The following is a 15,119-nucleotide window of genomic DNA, read 5'->3' on the forward strand; positions in this document are numbered from 1 at the left end:
AATCAAAGTTGGAACAGAGTTAAAAAATAACAGGTGGTTGAATCCTATAAATGACTTTTATCAGTGGAACCAGAAGATAGTGACGTGTTCCATCATTTACTCAAACACAGCTGACAGAGTCCAGAGCTCTGATTGGTTCATGAAGCTGCTGCTGTTAAATAAACCAGCAGAGGAACGATGGAGGATCAAAAGATCAACAACAGCAGAAAAACCAGGGAGGAGATGAAAGAAGCTGTAAGGTTGAGTGGAACCATCAGATCTCGCTCTGAGCCGAGCACAGGCCCCAGAACAGGTTCCAGTTCTTCAAAGAACCAAAGAACCTGAGAAACAGCTCAACGTTTTGTGGCCTGATTGTGGTTTTTGGGTCTGGAGGCGACGGACGAACCTGAAACGCTGAAGCCTCTGGAGTCTGTGGAGCACGGAGGTGGAAGCATCATGACAGGAACAAGTTTCTTCTGTTAGAAGGAAACAACAACAACAACCGCACATTTATCCCACGTTATTAAAGGAGGAGAATTTAATAAACTATCTGAAAAAACAAAAAGTAAGTCGGAGGACCTTCTAGTCTGAACTTTATTCTAAAAGGCAGGAATCCTCTCAGCTGTGTCTTATCTGTGGACGTGTTGTTATTATTGTGTCTTTCATCTGGTCAATAAATGCATGAGAAAAAGAAGACGTGTCCTGTCTGGTCCTGGTGTGTTTAGTCTTATCGGCCACTTCTGGCCCGCGGGCCGTATGTTTGACACCCGTCTGCTGTGGCGTCTGGTCCAGAACATTCCAGGACCTGGATCCGTCTGAAAACACTGAAAACAAGCGTCATGTCGCCGAAGAGGAAAAGAAGGTTTGAAGAAGTGGACGAGGCTGAAGGATCCAGAGCAGCAGGATAAATCTTAGTTTAAATCATAAACCTCACGTTAAACCACAACATGAGACACTGAGGACGAGACGGACGATTGTGTCTCTGGTTTAATTCAACATATGAAATAAAGTCTGTTTTCTGTGTCTGGACATATTCAGGCTCCTTCTCAAATATGTGTCATTTATCTGACGCTTAAATGTTTTCTCTTTTTTTACTTTATATGTTTGTGTTAATATTGGAAAATAAAGTTCGACCGTGTTATTATGAAGTAAATGAGGCAGAAACCTCAGGTTAGTTTAGACTTTAAAATGAATGAATGACTGAATGTCGTGCTCTTTATGACGCTACGACATTTTTTAACAGGGTGTATTTACACAAAGTATCGTACTGGTATCGCCCTGATGTTTACTCGGTATCGAGTCAGGAAGTGAAGCTGCATCGAACAATGAACGAATGTTTGGAAAGAAAAATGCATTTTTTTTTTTGTTCAGTCTGGAACAGAATGTGTGAATGTGCATAAAGAAATAAAAATAAAAGCTACTAAAAGGATTCAGAGCTTTATGTCGTTTTATTTTAGGCGTTTTGTTCAAATCAACGATGAGTAAAAAAAAAAAAACCAGCAGCAGAACTGATCATTAACTCGTCGGCTCGATTCATGTTTGAACTCGCAGGAAATGACAACGTGTGATGAAGCGGAACAAGTGTTTCATAAGACGCTGACGCTGACGCAACGCGGCGACAAAAAGGACACGGAGACGCAGCGTGTGATTGGTCGGACAGGACGAAGGTTTATTTATAGCACATTCCTCCTCCTGCTATTTATAGCAGAGACAAAACACGCGTGACTCCTGCTCTTTATCAAAATAGTTTATTTCCAAGGCTTCTTGTCACAAAAGCAAAGACACGTGTCGCCTCTAAACGTCCCCGCGGCTCCTCCACATTCCTCCAACTAAAAGTGAGACGGGAGTAAAAACATACGACTGAAGAGCTAAGAAGAAACAAAAGGCAGAAGATTAAAAAGGACGTGGACGCGGGAAGAAGCTGTGGACGTTGGCGGAGGAACCGGAGACAGAAGCAGGTTCAGAGTATAAATCTGTCCTCATCACACGGGGGGAGACGCTTCGTCTGTTTCTCTGCTGTCACATACACAAATACACCCCCCCCCTTAAAGACGAGGGGACGGGGGGACAACAGAGTCCATGTCTTCCCGTTAACTCACTACAGCGTTTATACACGAACCAGACACCTACACTTTTTACACATCCGTTGTTTAGGGGGCGGGGCCGGAGACGCTCCGTCCCAGGACCCCCTCCCCGTCCCAGGACCCCCTCCCCGTCCCGTCCTGTCCCGTCCTGTCCACTGAGGCCGTGCAGACAGACAGACAGACAGACGTCCGCGGCTACTTGGCCGGGATCTTTGCTCGTTTCCTGGCGATGGCGTCCTCCACGGCCTTCAGCTGCTTCAGCAGCTCCTCCCGGCGCGACAGCGTGTTACTGGGTTTACCAGAACCAGAACCAGAACCAGAACCAGAGCCTGAACCGGAACCGGAACCGGAACCAGCAGCCGCGGCGGAGCCCGGGGGGACCGGCTTACCAGGCGGAGCCATGGGACCTTTCCCAGACGACTTCGGGGGAGGAGACAGAGGACGTTTCCTAGGAGACAGAGACGTTCAAGAGTCACATGACTGAAAAGTAACAATAATACGATAAATAATATTAATAATAAAAGATTATTATCAGTGTGATAATACACAGAATGTTGTAGTAAATATAAAACAGTAGAATAAGCACAATGAAATGAAATAAAATGAAATGAAATGAACAGACATAAACACATAAGACAGAATGTGTGTGTGTGTGTGTGTGTGTGTGTGGGGGGGGGGGGGGGGGGTTTCTGTACATCTTAGCATAACTTAGCTTAGCATAACTACTGTGAGCTAAATAAAGTAGTTAAACTGTTTTCCTACAGTATTTTATTATCTAATTAAACTAAATTATTTCCATAGTTGATGCAATTTAACACAAATTAATTCCACTTTATTTATCCTTTATTCTCTTATCTACACTGTTTTTATTTAGTAACTGTATTCTACAGTTACTATAAGAGGACAGGGACCGGGACCAGGACCAGGACCAGGACCAGGACCAGAGATCTGACTGAACTCTGAGTTTCCAGCTGTTCATGAGAACAAACAGACTGAACTGCACAAACTGGTTCAACCGCAAAGCAAAAAAAATAAAATCTAAAATGATATGTTCAGGCCCTCAGGGCCCACGTCTCCACAATTATTATTTTTATTTTATTTTAATCTAATTTTAATTTAATTTGAGCCTGAATCCGAGCCTGAATCTGAGCCTGAGTCTGAGCCTGAGTCTGAGTCTGAGTCTAAGTCTAAGTCTAAGTCTAAGTCTGAGCCTGAATCTGAGCCTGAGCCTGAATCTGAGCCTGAATCTGAGCCTGAATCTGAGCCTGAGCCTGAGTCTGAGCCTGAGTCTAAGTCTAAGTCTAAGTCTGAGCCTGAGCTTGAGCCTGAATCAGAGCCTGAGCCTGAATCTGAGCCTGAATCTGAGCCTGAGCCTGAGTCTGAATCTGAGCCTGAGTCTGAGTCTAAGTCTGAGCCTGAGTCTAAGTCTGAGCCTGAGTCTAAGTCTGAGCCTGAGTCTAAGTCTAAGTCTGAGCCTGAGCCTGAGCTTGAGCCTGAATCAGAGCCTGAGCCTGAATCTGAGCCTGAATCTGAGCCTGAGTCTGAGCCTGAGTCTGAGTCTGAGTCTGAGTCTAAGTCTAAGTCTGAGCCTGAGCCTGAGTCTGAGTCTGAGCCTGAGCCTGAGCCTGAGCCTGAGCCTGAGCTTGAGAATAGCCTGAGCCCTGAGTCTGAGCCTGAGTCTGAGCCTAAGTCTGAGCCTGAGCCTGAGCTTGAGTCTAAGCCTGAGCCTAAGTCTGAGCCTGAGCCTGAGCTTGAGTCTAAGCCTGAGCCCTGAGTCGGAGCCTAAGTCTGAGTCTGAGTCTAAGCCTGAGCCCTGAGCCTAAGTCTGAGCCTGAGCCTAATAAATAAAGGTCCTGGACTCCAGAGGCCGGATCAGAGTGGATGTTATTGATGGAGTCACTGTTTTTCGTCCGTTTCTTTTATTTCTTATTTCATACTTTCGTGGGGATTTTGTGCAGGAGCTGGAGAATATCACCACACGTGAACATGGTCTAATATCTGAGAGCTTCCACTTCTGCGGCATCTTCCTCATTTTCTAACTTCACTCTCTGAAAACCCTGAAGTGTGTGAGTCACCAGCGTGACGTCCTGGCTCAGTTATTTCCACACTTCCAGCTGCAGCGAAAACAAAAATACGATGAAATTCACCAAGCGATGACTAACCGGTCTCCCTGGGGGGGCAGGGGTCGCGGCCCCTGGCCTCTGGGCCGATCCATCCGGGGGGACAGGGGGGGGCGACCCGGCATCCTTTTATCACGGCCTGAGAAGCAGAAGCAGGGAGTCATATTCAGATGAGGTGAGTAAATGTAAATGTGGTGACACACATCAAACCCCATTTAAATGAACCTTGTCTAACTTTCATTTATCCCCATTTATCTCCATTTATCTCCCATCATCCTTCCACATTCAGCTCCGTCCACACGTCTGCTTCAACTTTACTTCATTTATTCTCATAATTACTTTAATTCTTTTCATCATTCAAACTCCAGAAGGTTTGACTTACATTTTCATTTCTGAAAATCTGAAACTTTTATCATCATTCAAATACATCCTGGGTTTAGATTCACTCTGAGGTACATTGTGTTGAAGTTTGGTTCGTCTGGTTTTTATGATCTTTTCTTCCCTTTTTTCTACATAAGTGCAAACAACAAACAGACAAATGTTTGTTAAACCTCGGCTGAGACGACCTCTGACCTCTGGGTGGATCTGACTTTAGAGTTTAACAGGTTTAACACAGTTTAGTTCCTTTATTCCTTCGTCTCCTGATGATTACTTGTTTTATTATAGTATTAGAATGTGTTGTTGTTTAATTATTTTTTCACGTTCAAAAGAGAGAAAGAAAGGAAGAAATGGATTCCTCTCACCTCTGTCCGGAGACATGGCCATTCTCTTACTGAGCGGAGAACCGGGCCGGTCCTTGTCCGACGGAAGGTACCGCTTCCTGTTGCCTTTGTCTGCCTGCTGCTAAAAACACACAATGACACAAATAAATGAATAATGGTAAATTATACGGTAAATTCACTGAGCTGTATTTTCTCCATGAAAATTAAAAAAAAGAAAGAAAGAAATCAAGAAAGTAAAACAGTTTTCTGACTGAACATGACTCCATGAGCCTATAGAGGGTTAATAGTTTTTACCTTTGTTTGACATAAGCGTCAATTATTAGCTTCACCTTTAGCGTCACCACTAGCATCATCATTAGCTTCTCGTTAGCCCTTTACAGGGCTCAGGTTGAACTACTGCTAATTTCTAATTTATTGTAGGACATAAGACGACGTTTACTTTGATTTATTACTATTATTCACTTTTGTGAAACTTTTTTCATTCGCCGCCTTGAACGGACACAGGGAGGCAAGTTACCAAATATGGTTCCTCGCACTATGAAGGGTTAACAGTCACAATTAGCATCACATCTCAATTAGCATCTCCATCATCATTAGCTTCACCTTTGGCATCGTTTGTCATTTGTTTTCATCTTCTTCATCACCCTTTCATTAAGTCATCATTAGCGTAGCATTTATTTGTTAGCATCTGATAATTAATAGAAATGTATTTGATGAATTTCAGATGTTTGGATTGGTGGCTGACACATTTCATGCTAACCAACGTGCTAACATTGTCACGATGTCCACCCCTCAGGTCTGACTCACTGCTGTGAGACTAGTTATTATTGTTCTTTGACGCTGGACAACAGAAGATGTTTTGACTCTACGGGGACATGGTTTCAGTTTGATGTCAGACCTGAAATAAATATTCAGTAAAGATCAGACTTGGCTTAAACCTGATACTGATCTGGACATCCCTGACTCTAAATATTCAGCCTGTTTACACGTGAGCACAAACATCTGGGCCTTTCCCTCCATTCAGACAATGACTAATAACAATCTGCCAGGTGAACTCATTTGAATGAACCCACATGAGGGACGGACTCTAAATGTCAAGTTCTAGGTTTATGACATTCTCTCGTCTCGGCTCAACAAAGGAACCCACGAGTGTCTTCTGACCCCGAGTCAACGAGTCTGAACCCGAGTCAATGAGTCTGACCCCGAGTCAACGAGTCTGAACCCGAGTCAATGAGTCTGAACCCGAGTCAATGAGTCTGAACCCGAGTCAGCGAGTCTGAACCCGAGTCTGAACCCGAGTCAATGAGTCTGACCCCGAGTCAACGAGTCTGAACCCGAGCCAACGAGTCTGAACCCGAGTCAACGAGTCTCACCCCGAGTCTGAAACCGAGTCAATGAGTCTGAACCCAAGTAAACGAGTCTCACCCCGAGTCTGAAACCGAGTCAATGAGTTTGAAACCGAGTCAATGAGTCTGAACCCGAGTCAGCGAGTCTGAACCCGAGTCAGCGAGTCTGAACCCGAGTCAATGAGTCTGAACCCGAGTCAACGAGTCTGAACCCGAGTCAATGAGTCTGACCCCGAGTCAGCGAGTCTGAAACCGAGTCAATGAGTCTGAACCCGAGTCTGACCCCGAGTCAACGAGTCTGAAACCGAGTCAATGAGTCTGAATCCGAGTCAACGAGTCTGAACCCGAGTCAATGAGTCTGAACCCGAGTCAGCGAGTCTGAACCCGAGTCAATGAGTCTGAACCCGAGTCTGACCCCGAGTCAACGAGTCTGAACCCGAGTCAATGAGTCTGAAACCGAGTCACCGAGTCTGACCCCGAGTCACCGAGTCTGAACCCAAGTCAATGAGTCTGAACCCGAGTCTGACCCCGAGTCAGCGAGTCTGAACCCAAGTCAATGAGTCTGAGCCCAAGTCAATGAGTCTGAGCCCAAGTCTGACCCCGAGTCAACGGGTCTGAACCCGAGTCTGAACCCGAGTCTGAAACCCAGAGTCAACGAGTCTGAACCCGAGTCAGCGAGTCTGAACCCGAGTCAACGAGTCTGAACCCAAGTCTGAACCCGAGTCAACGAATCTGACCCCGAGTCTGAAACCGAGTCAATGAGTCTGAACCCAAGTCAACGGGTCTGAAACCGAGTCAACGAGTCTGAACCTGAGTCTGAACCCGAGTGAACGAGTCTGAACCCGAGTCAATGAGTCTGAGCCAATGAGTCTGAAACCGAGTCAACGAGTCTGAACCCGAGTCTGAAACCGAGTCAACGAGTCTGAACCCGAGTCAGCGAGTCTGAACCCGAGTCAACGAGTCTGAACCCAAGTCAACGAGTCTGAACCCGAGTCTGAAACCGAGTCAACGAGTCTGAACCCGAGTCAGCGAGTCTGAACCCGAGTCAACGAGTCTGAACCCGAGTCTGAACCCGAGTCAACAAGTCTGACTCCGAGTCAATGAGTCTGAACCCGAATCTGAACCCGAGTCAATGAGTCTGAGCCAATGAGTCTGAAACCGAGTCAACGAGTCTGAACCCGAGTCTGAAACCGAGTCAACGAGTCTGAACCCGAGTCAGCGAGTCTGAACCCGAGTCTGAACCCAAGTCAACGAGTCTGAACCCGAGTCTGAAACCGAGTCAACGAGTCTGAACCCGAGTCAGCGAGTCTGAACCCGAGTCAACGAGTCTGAAACCGAGTCAACGAGTCTGAACCCGAGTCTGAAACCGAATCAACGAGTCTGAACCCGAGCCAACGAGTCTGACTCCGAGTCAATGAGTCTGAACCCGAATCTGAACCCGAGTCAGCGAGTCTGAAACCGAGTCAACAAGTCTGACTCCGAGTCAATGAGTCTGAACCCGAATCTGAACCCGAGTCAGCGAGTCTGAAACCGAATCAACGAGTCTGAACCCGAGCCAACGAGTCTGAAACCGAGTCAACGAGTCTGACCCGAGTCAGCGAGTCCGTTCGTTACCTTGTTGAGGAGCGTGAGCTTGATGTCCTTGTGGGAACCGGAGCCCCCGTAGTTCCCCGGAGGGCCCATGTTTCCGGAGGGTGGGGGGTGGAGCGGGTGGCCGCCCCGGTTCCCAGGTCCGGACCTGGGCATGGGGTTGCCTCCTCTCGGGGGGGCGCTGGCCTGGTCCAGCTTCCTGCGGTCCTCCCTGAAGGGCTCGTCTTTCTTTGAGGGTCGCTCTGTGACGAGGAACGAATGAGGAAACTTTTTACTGATTTACTCTCAACCTCAATAAAATAATCCATATGTTTTTATTACTTCATAGTTTTAACATCTCGTTAATGTAGAAAATGAAATATCAAATATTTATTTTCTGTAATAATTTGCAGGAATACGTGTAAAATCTAATTCTTTATTGCTTCCTCATTCAAATTATGTTAAATTATTATAATCTGTCTGTGATCAGAAACTAAGGCTGAATACCTACTCGTGTACCTAATAAACTGGCCACAGACCTGAACCTGTTATAACTAATTCGCTGCTGTACCTAATGAAGTGGCCACTACGGGTTTGTTATGTTGTTGTGTCCAGCACTAACCCCTGTTCCGGTCTCTTGGGTGGGGGGGCCGGTCTCTCGGGGGCCCCCGGTCCTTGCGGGGGTGGTTGGGAGTTGGCGACCGGGAGCTGGCGGAGGACACGGGGCTGGCCAGGTCTGCGTACATGTCGTCCGAGTCGGCGCTGCGCACAGAGCTGCTGCTGGACGACGCCGAGGACACGGAGGACACGCTGCTGACGCTCAGAGACCTGAGACGAGACGGCGAGAGTTAACGAGTCTGAACGAGAGTTAACGAGTCTGAACGCGAGTTAACGAGAGTCAGTGAGTCTGAACCACATCAACACAAAGCGTGAGTAAGAACATACCTGGATTTCCTAGAGCGACGGCACATGAAAGAAAAAACAGAGCGACATTAGTCTGAGGAAGGAATGAATGAATGTTACACATGATCACATTCATTTCAGTTTATTTATTTGATTAACATCAGTCATCATCATCAATGTCAAAAAAAAACCCAGAGCACACAGAATGAAAAACACAAAGCGAATTTAAAAATAGATTCTGGACACTCCTTGGCCACTTTATTAGGTACACTAGTGACTAATAACAGCCCTGCTCTAAATCTGGGCTCCGTGAAGGTTCAGCTTCAGTTTCTGTTAACGGAGACAGAAGTTTTAAATCTATTTATACGCTTTTATTTATTGATGTTTTTCAGTTGTCTTTTGACTGAACTCTTAGATATTTTTTTTTTTTACTACAAAGGTTAAAAAAACTTTACTGTTCCCAGCTTGACTGTGCACAAAATGACAAATTCAATAAAAGGAATAATAGAAAATATACGATTATACAATTATTCCTACACATTATTATGAAAAATACATATTTCATTAAGTTAAAGAAAGAGTAATATTTAGTTGTAGTTGTGAGTGAAATGTTTGAACTTTTTTTTTAAGTATCATTATTATTATATTTATAATATTTATTATTATTACTATAAAGACGTATTACATACAAACCTAAATGTAGAAGCAGAGTCATTGCGGATGATGGAGCTAAACTGGACTGAATTATTTCCGTTAGCGCGCTGGCTACTATGCCAAAATATTAGGAACACATGTCAGTTCAGTAGATATTTTATTTATTCCTTTGGGGGAAAAATAAATAACGATGATATGATTTTAATATGATAAAAACGAGTAAGAAATAAGCAGAGAGAGCTACTGGTTGGTGCAGCCGTTGTGTAGTTGTGGCTGTTGTTGTCGTCGTTGCCTCCGTGAAACAATGAAAATACGTTCTCCCGCCTCCACGAGACCAGGTTTAGACGCGTCATTAGTCACCAGTGTACCTAATAAAGTGGCCACTTCCGTCTGGTGTGTACGAGCTGAACGCTTATGTAAGGACGGCGGCGTGTTCGGGTACCTGGACTTTCTGGATCCGGAGCGTGAGCGTGACAGGGAGTTGGACGAGGACCTGGATCTGGAGCTAGAACCAGAATAACTGCTTCCACTTCCGCTGACACTCCCACTGACGGTTCGCCTGCAAGACACAGTCTGATTGTTAATATCCATGTTGAAATAAAGACCATTGCTACATGACAAACTATTAACCAGGAGGTGCAGCAGATTCTCAGAAAACCGACATGACCCAGCTTTGATGATTCGGATCATGACCTTAAGGCTAATGAGCTGAAAGGGGTGTGTTCAAAGAAAAAGCTGTGACTGCCGCTGGCTTCACAAACTCACAACCATTCAGTACAAACATTTTTGTTTCTAGGATTTAGCAACACTGTGAATTACTAAACTAATATTTAGTTGTATGAACACAGTTTTTTAAAACTGCTTCACATCTGTGTGGCTGGAATCAACCAACCTGTGGCTCCTTTCAGCTGTTATTCACTTCAGTTCATTTACATTTCTTGGTTTTGCTTCAGAAACAGTAATTTTGATGTCACCCCACAAGTTCTCGATTGGATTAAGGTGCGATGATTGGCCTGGCCACTCCATAACATCAGTTTTGTTGGTTTGGAACCAAGATTTTGCTCGTTTCCTAGTGTGTTCGGGTCATTGTCTTGTTGAAACACCCATTTTAAGGGCACGTCCTCTTCAGCATAAGGCGACATGACCTCTTCAAGTATTTTGACATGTGAAACTGATCCATGATCCCAACACCATAGCGCAGACCTGGGCATTTTACGGCCCTTTGGACATTTCCCGTCTGGCCCTATGTATATCAGTCATGAGCACAGATGAACTGTTCATACAATACGACTGTGTTGCTTTTATTTTGAGCCATGATGTGTTATTTACGTCATGACGCTGTTAGTTCGTCAACAACAAAAAAAAAGTAAGATTGAAACAGCTTCTTGCATCTATTAACCCTCTAAAGCCTGAACAAATCGTTGGCATCCGTCAAAGCGTCTGATTATAAATTACCGTAAGTCACAGTGGTTTGGTTCTATTGATAATATTCATTGTGACTGAACACTGGTTAGTTGTGCTTTTGCCTGAAAGACCTTTGTGACATCTCAATAAATAACTAACTTTGTTTTTACCAACAAATTCCTCCAAACAAGTCTCTCTTACTGAGGCTCCGTGATCGTTGCTCTCCAACCTGCAGCCACAGCAGCATCATTACCGTAATGGCAGCGTTTTTTCTAGAAAGCGCAACTTGAATATTGTCCATCGGGGATTACGGTAATTCAAATACAGCAAACTTCTCTTTGTGGGCAGACGGACATTCAGGTCTTAAAGGGTTAAACATTTATTGAGCTTTATTGAGATACAGAAAATAATTCATGTAGCTACATGATCCACCGAAGTTTTCCAAAGAGGACAAAGTTTCCAACATTCAAATGCGTTATATCCAAAACTACAGATCGATTGTGTTTCATTTTCCTATTTCAGATTTTTCATGTGGCCCCTGTAGAAATGAATTGCCCAGCACTGCCATAGTGGGACAAACATGCCCATAGCATGATGCTTGCACCACCATGCTTCACTGTCTCTTGCCATTTTGCCTTTTCTCTTCAGGCCAGTTGATGCGTTCTTTGGTAAAATTGTAACCTCTTCTGCACAAGGCTTTTTTTTTTTTAACAGAGGGACTTTGTGGGGGAATCTTGTAAATAGATCAGCTTCACACAGACGTCTTCTAGCTTCTAGTACGTTCAGGTAACTCCAGACTGATCCTGGAGCTGATCTCTGGCTGAGCCTTTGCCATTCTGGTTATTCTTCCATCCATTTTGATGGTCATCTTCCGTTTCCTGCCACGTGTCTCTGGTTTTTCTCTCCGTTTTAAAGCAGTGGAGATGATTTTAGCTTTAACAGCCTAGAATGTTTTTTCACCTCAACTTTTTAACCAAACTACGCTGTTCTTCTGAACAATGTCTTAAACGACTCATTTTCCTCAGGCTTTCAAAAAGAAATGCATGTTCCTCGAGTGCCGACTTCTTCCTTGAATTGGGGCCACGGATTCACACCTGTTATTTCACAGAATTGATGACCTCACTGATTTTAATGCCACGTTGTTTTTTTGAACACACCCCTTTCAAGTTATTGCCCAATTGTAAAACTTTAAGAGCGTGCAACTCATTAATGCTGGGTCTTGTTGAGTTTTCTGAAAATCTACTGCACCCACTGTGAAATAGTTTCCCATGTAGCAATAAGAAATATACTAAACGCCCGGATTAATCGGGTTTGTCACATTGGACTGCTGTTATTTTTGGGATCAGAAATGAAAGATCAGAAAACAAAGCGTCCGGTCGGGACGTCCCAGTGTGTGTCAGGCTCCAGACACGTATGATCTTTGTTCTTATTTTATTTTCTCCTATAAACTAAAACCACATCCCTGTTGCATCAACACTTCCTCTTCTCCTTCTGTGTGGACGGCGATTGGTTAAAACTCGGAGAAGAAGAAGAAGAACTACTCTGGAAAACTAAGTCAGCAACTGTTGTTGTTGTTGTTGTTGTTGTGGCCAAACAACTGCAAGAAATCTCCAAATATTCCAGAGTTGATGTCCACTATTTATGCAATTACATGTTACAATTAAAGTACAACAAACTTCTTTTCAGGGGGAGGGGCTTCATAAATTTTCTCTCCATCTTTCCGACCACAGTGACTTTGATGACAAAGCTCCAGCCTATTTGAGGCCTTCACAGATTTCATAGCATTCACGCTGGTTTGAAGGGAAAGCTGCATTACTATCATTCCACTGGTGGATGAACTCAACTGACTGATCCAACCTGACAATATCCCGCATCAACAAATTCTTTTTATCTAAATATTTATCTTATTTTAAATCATAATCAAACACCACACGCCAGAGATCCAGCACGATGCCTGAATATTTCACCCTGCATCTCTAAAACCCAAAGCAATGAGTGTTCACGTTCCAACGATCTTTACTGTTAATTAAACTAATCTCACTCTGAACCTGGTAAAGACTGTTTTAACTGCAGCTGCTGCTTGGACTTTAAAGTGAATCCTCCATCGTTTCCTGGTTTATGTGACGGCGGCAGCTTCACGAACCAATCAGAGCTCAGGACTCAGCTGTGTTTGAGTAAATGCTGCATGATGGAATATGTCATTTTCTTCTAGTTTCATTGATTAAAGTCATTATAGGATTCAAACAAAACATTTATTCAAAACAAAAAAGTTCAGGTGAACCTAAAATCAACTTGTTATTTTTTAACTGTGCTGGAAGTTTGATTTCTCCAGAACTAAACCACTTAGAGAGATTCTGACTGTAGAGACAGAAACTTTAGAGTCTTGTCTTTTAAAAGAGACCGAGACCATGAATGAGCTGCAACACGTTCATGAACAGCATCAGTTACTCTGGCTACGTAATAAATAGGAGTTTTTTTGCAAAAAGGCTGAAATGATGAGAGGTTAAAGGAACTCATGGTCCTCAGATCTTTAAAAACCTGTGGCCTTGGAGCAGCTACTTATTCCACTGCTTCTTTGTTTTAATAGAAATCCTGTTGTTTTCATCTTTCATGTGTTTTACTGTGTTGTTGTGTGAATTGCTGTTTGTTCTTAATTGTTGTGACTGTCGCTGTCGTGGTTAAATAAAGGCTAATAAATAAAGAAGGAGGGAGTTTATGGCAACGTTGGAGTAGAGAACAGAAGGTAGAAGATTTACTCAAGTGAATTTAGTCGACTCTAGGAGAAGACATCACTTCATTTAAAACTGTGAAAACGTACAAACTTTTGTAAGATGAGAAAAGACGTCTTGAGTCAGATGCTCGGGTACGAGCTGCTGGAGACTTTCTATGAAATCTTTGAAACGTGATGTTGTTTTAAAAGTGGACGGATCAAACTGACACAACAGGGAAGAAGGAAGCTGCAGACTGGGATGAGAGCGGGGGCAGAGGAGTCTGATGGGGCATCCCTCCTGTTTTTGATTCCTTTCTACCGCCCATGCAGCGCTGGCACGCAGCACGACAGCTTCCTACCAATCACTTCCTTTAGCCGCTACAAACTGGTTGCTGTCACGGATCAGTGGCTGTGATCGCACGCTTTCTCCAGACCAGACAAGTTGGAACTTTCCCCCCGAGTCACGACTTCGCCTGCCCCCCTCCCGTCCTCATTACGCTTCAGTCAGAATCTAAAGGCGTCGCAGTAGAAATCAGGAAGTACAGCAGCATATATCATATCACATCTGTCTGTGGAGGGAAGTAACTCACACGCAGAACAAATGAACTGGTGTTGGAACAGGTTTTCCTGGATAGTTTCCTACGTTCCTCCCACGTGGCTGCACACCCACCCACACATATGTAAACAGCCTCGCCCGCTCCAACTGTTCTTCCCTGCCCTTTCGTTGTTCTTCCGCTCCGCCGCCAAAAGACTAAGCAATAAACGAGATGTGTTTTTCCCGCGGCCGCCTGCCCACTCAGCGCTGCGACAGTCTTCCCCCTGAAACTCACGCCGGTGGGATACAACACACACATCACACCCACATGCAAATGTGTCAGCGGGCTTATAGCGGAGGAATCTGTTTACAACACTCCCACACATGCACCGACCGGACAGACGTCCTGCTGTGGCCGCATGAAACACCAGGAATCAAACTATTGTTTCATAGAACGCTTTCACAGACCTGGACTGGAACAGGACCTGAGGGGAGGGTGGGTTATGATCCATAAAATGAATGAACTTCCACTTGTAATTAAGGAAAGTAAAGACAGTTGGTCTTTCCTTGTCTTCTTCTATAGAGTCGACTGGATTCAGTCCAATAAATGGTTCTTTCAGTCAAAGTTTACATAGAGGAGCTCGTACCTTCTTCTATTTGACTCTAGTCAAGCGGTTTTGACCGAACAGGGACGTGGTTTTGGTTTATGATAATAAGAACTCAGGGTTTCTGCAGGTCTGACCGAGTAAAAATGAAGACTTTCAACATGACTAAATGTACTGTCATTCACGTATCAACCAGGACATTCGTGCTCTGGGTCAAACTGAAAGTATCAGGACTCGATACTCAATAAAAACCACATTAAAGTGCAATCAGGAGTCAGTGATTGTCATGTAGGTCAGAGGTCGTCTTCAGGCCGAGGACCTTGAACCTACCTGCTGTGTGTGTTTGCAGGTTGATTTGAAACAGAGTGAGGCTGCGCAGCATAAACAGAAACACGGCTGGAGGCTGAAGCTGTGAATGTCAGAGTGAAGTTGTTTTATCGTCAGTAGCTCGATGATGATGATGATCATCGTCTCCTCTGTTAAAGCTG

At 44.4% G+C, this 15,119-nt stretch overlaps 1 protein-coding gene across 3 annotated transcripts in view; it reads right to left on the reverse strand.

Moving 5' to 3' along the window:
- Window positions 1–1,622: 1,622 nt before the first annotated feature.
- zc3h18 (zinc finger CCCH-type containing 18) overlaps window positions 1,623–15,119 on the reverse strand; it is a 44,585-nt gene continuing 31,088 nt past the window's right edge. For 2 of the 3 annotated variants that reach the window (XM_047596484.1, XM_047596483.1), the window contains exons 14-20: window positions 9,820–9,936; window positions 8,766–8,774; window positions 8,443–8,648; window positions 7,866–8,083; window positions 4,927–5,026; window positions 4,226–4,322; window positions 1,623–2,511 (exon numbers count right to left, since the gene is read on the reverse strand). In XM_047596484.1, the coding sequence (XP_047452440.1) occupies window positions 2,259–2,511; window positions 4,226–4,322; window positions 4,927–5,026; window positions 7,866–8,083; window positions 8,443–8,648; window positions 8,766–8,774; window positions 9,820–9,936 (1,000 nt within the window). In that variant the 3' untranslated portion in view covers window positions 1,623–2,258. The remainder of the gene's footprint in view (window positions 2,512–4,225; window positions 4,323–4,926; window positions 5,027–7,865; window positions 8,084–8,442; window positions 8,649–8,765; window positions 8,775–9,819; window positions 9,937–15,119) is intronic. The other variant, XM_047596485.1, reaches the window with a different exon arrangement.

Source organism: Mugil cephalus, chromosome 10 (assembly GCF_022458985.1).
Source record: "Mugil cephalus isolate CIBA_MC_2020 chromosome 10, CIBA_Mcephalus_1.1, whole genome shotgun sequence".
Classification (NCBI taxonomy): Eukaryota; Metazoa; Chordata; class Actinopteri; order Mugiliformes; family Mugilidae; genus Mugil; species Mugil cephalus.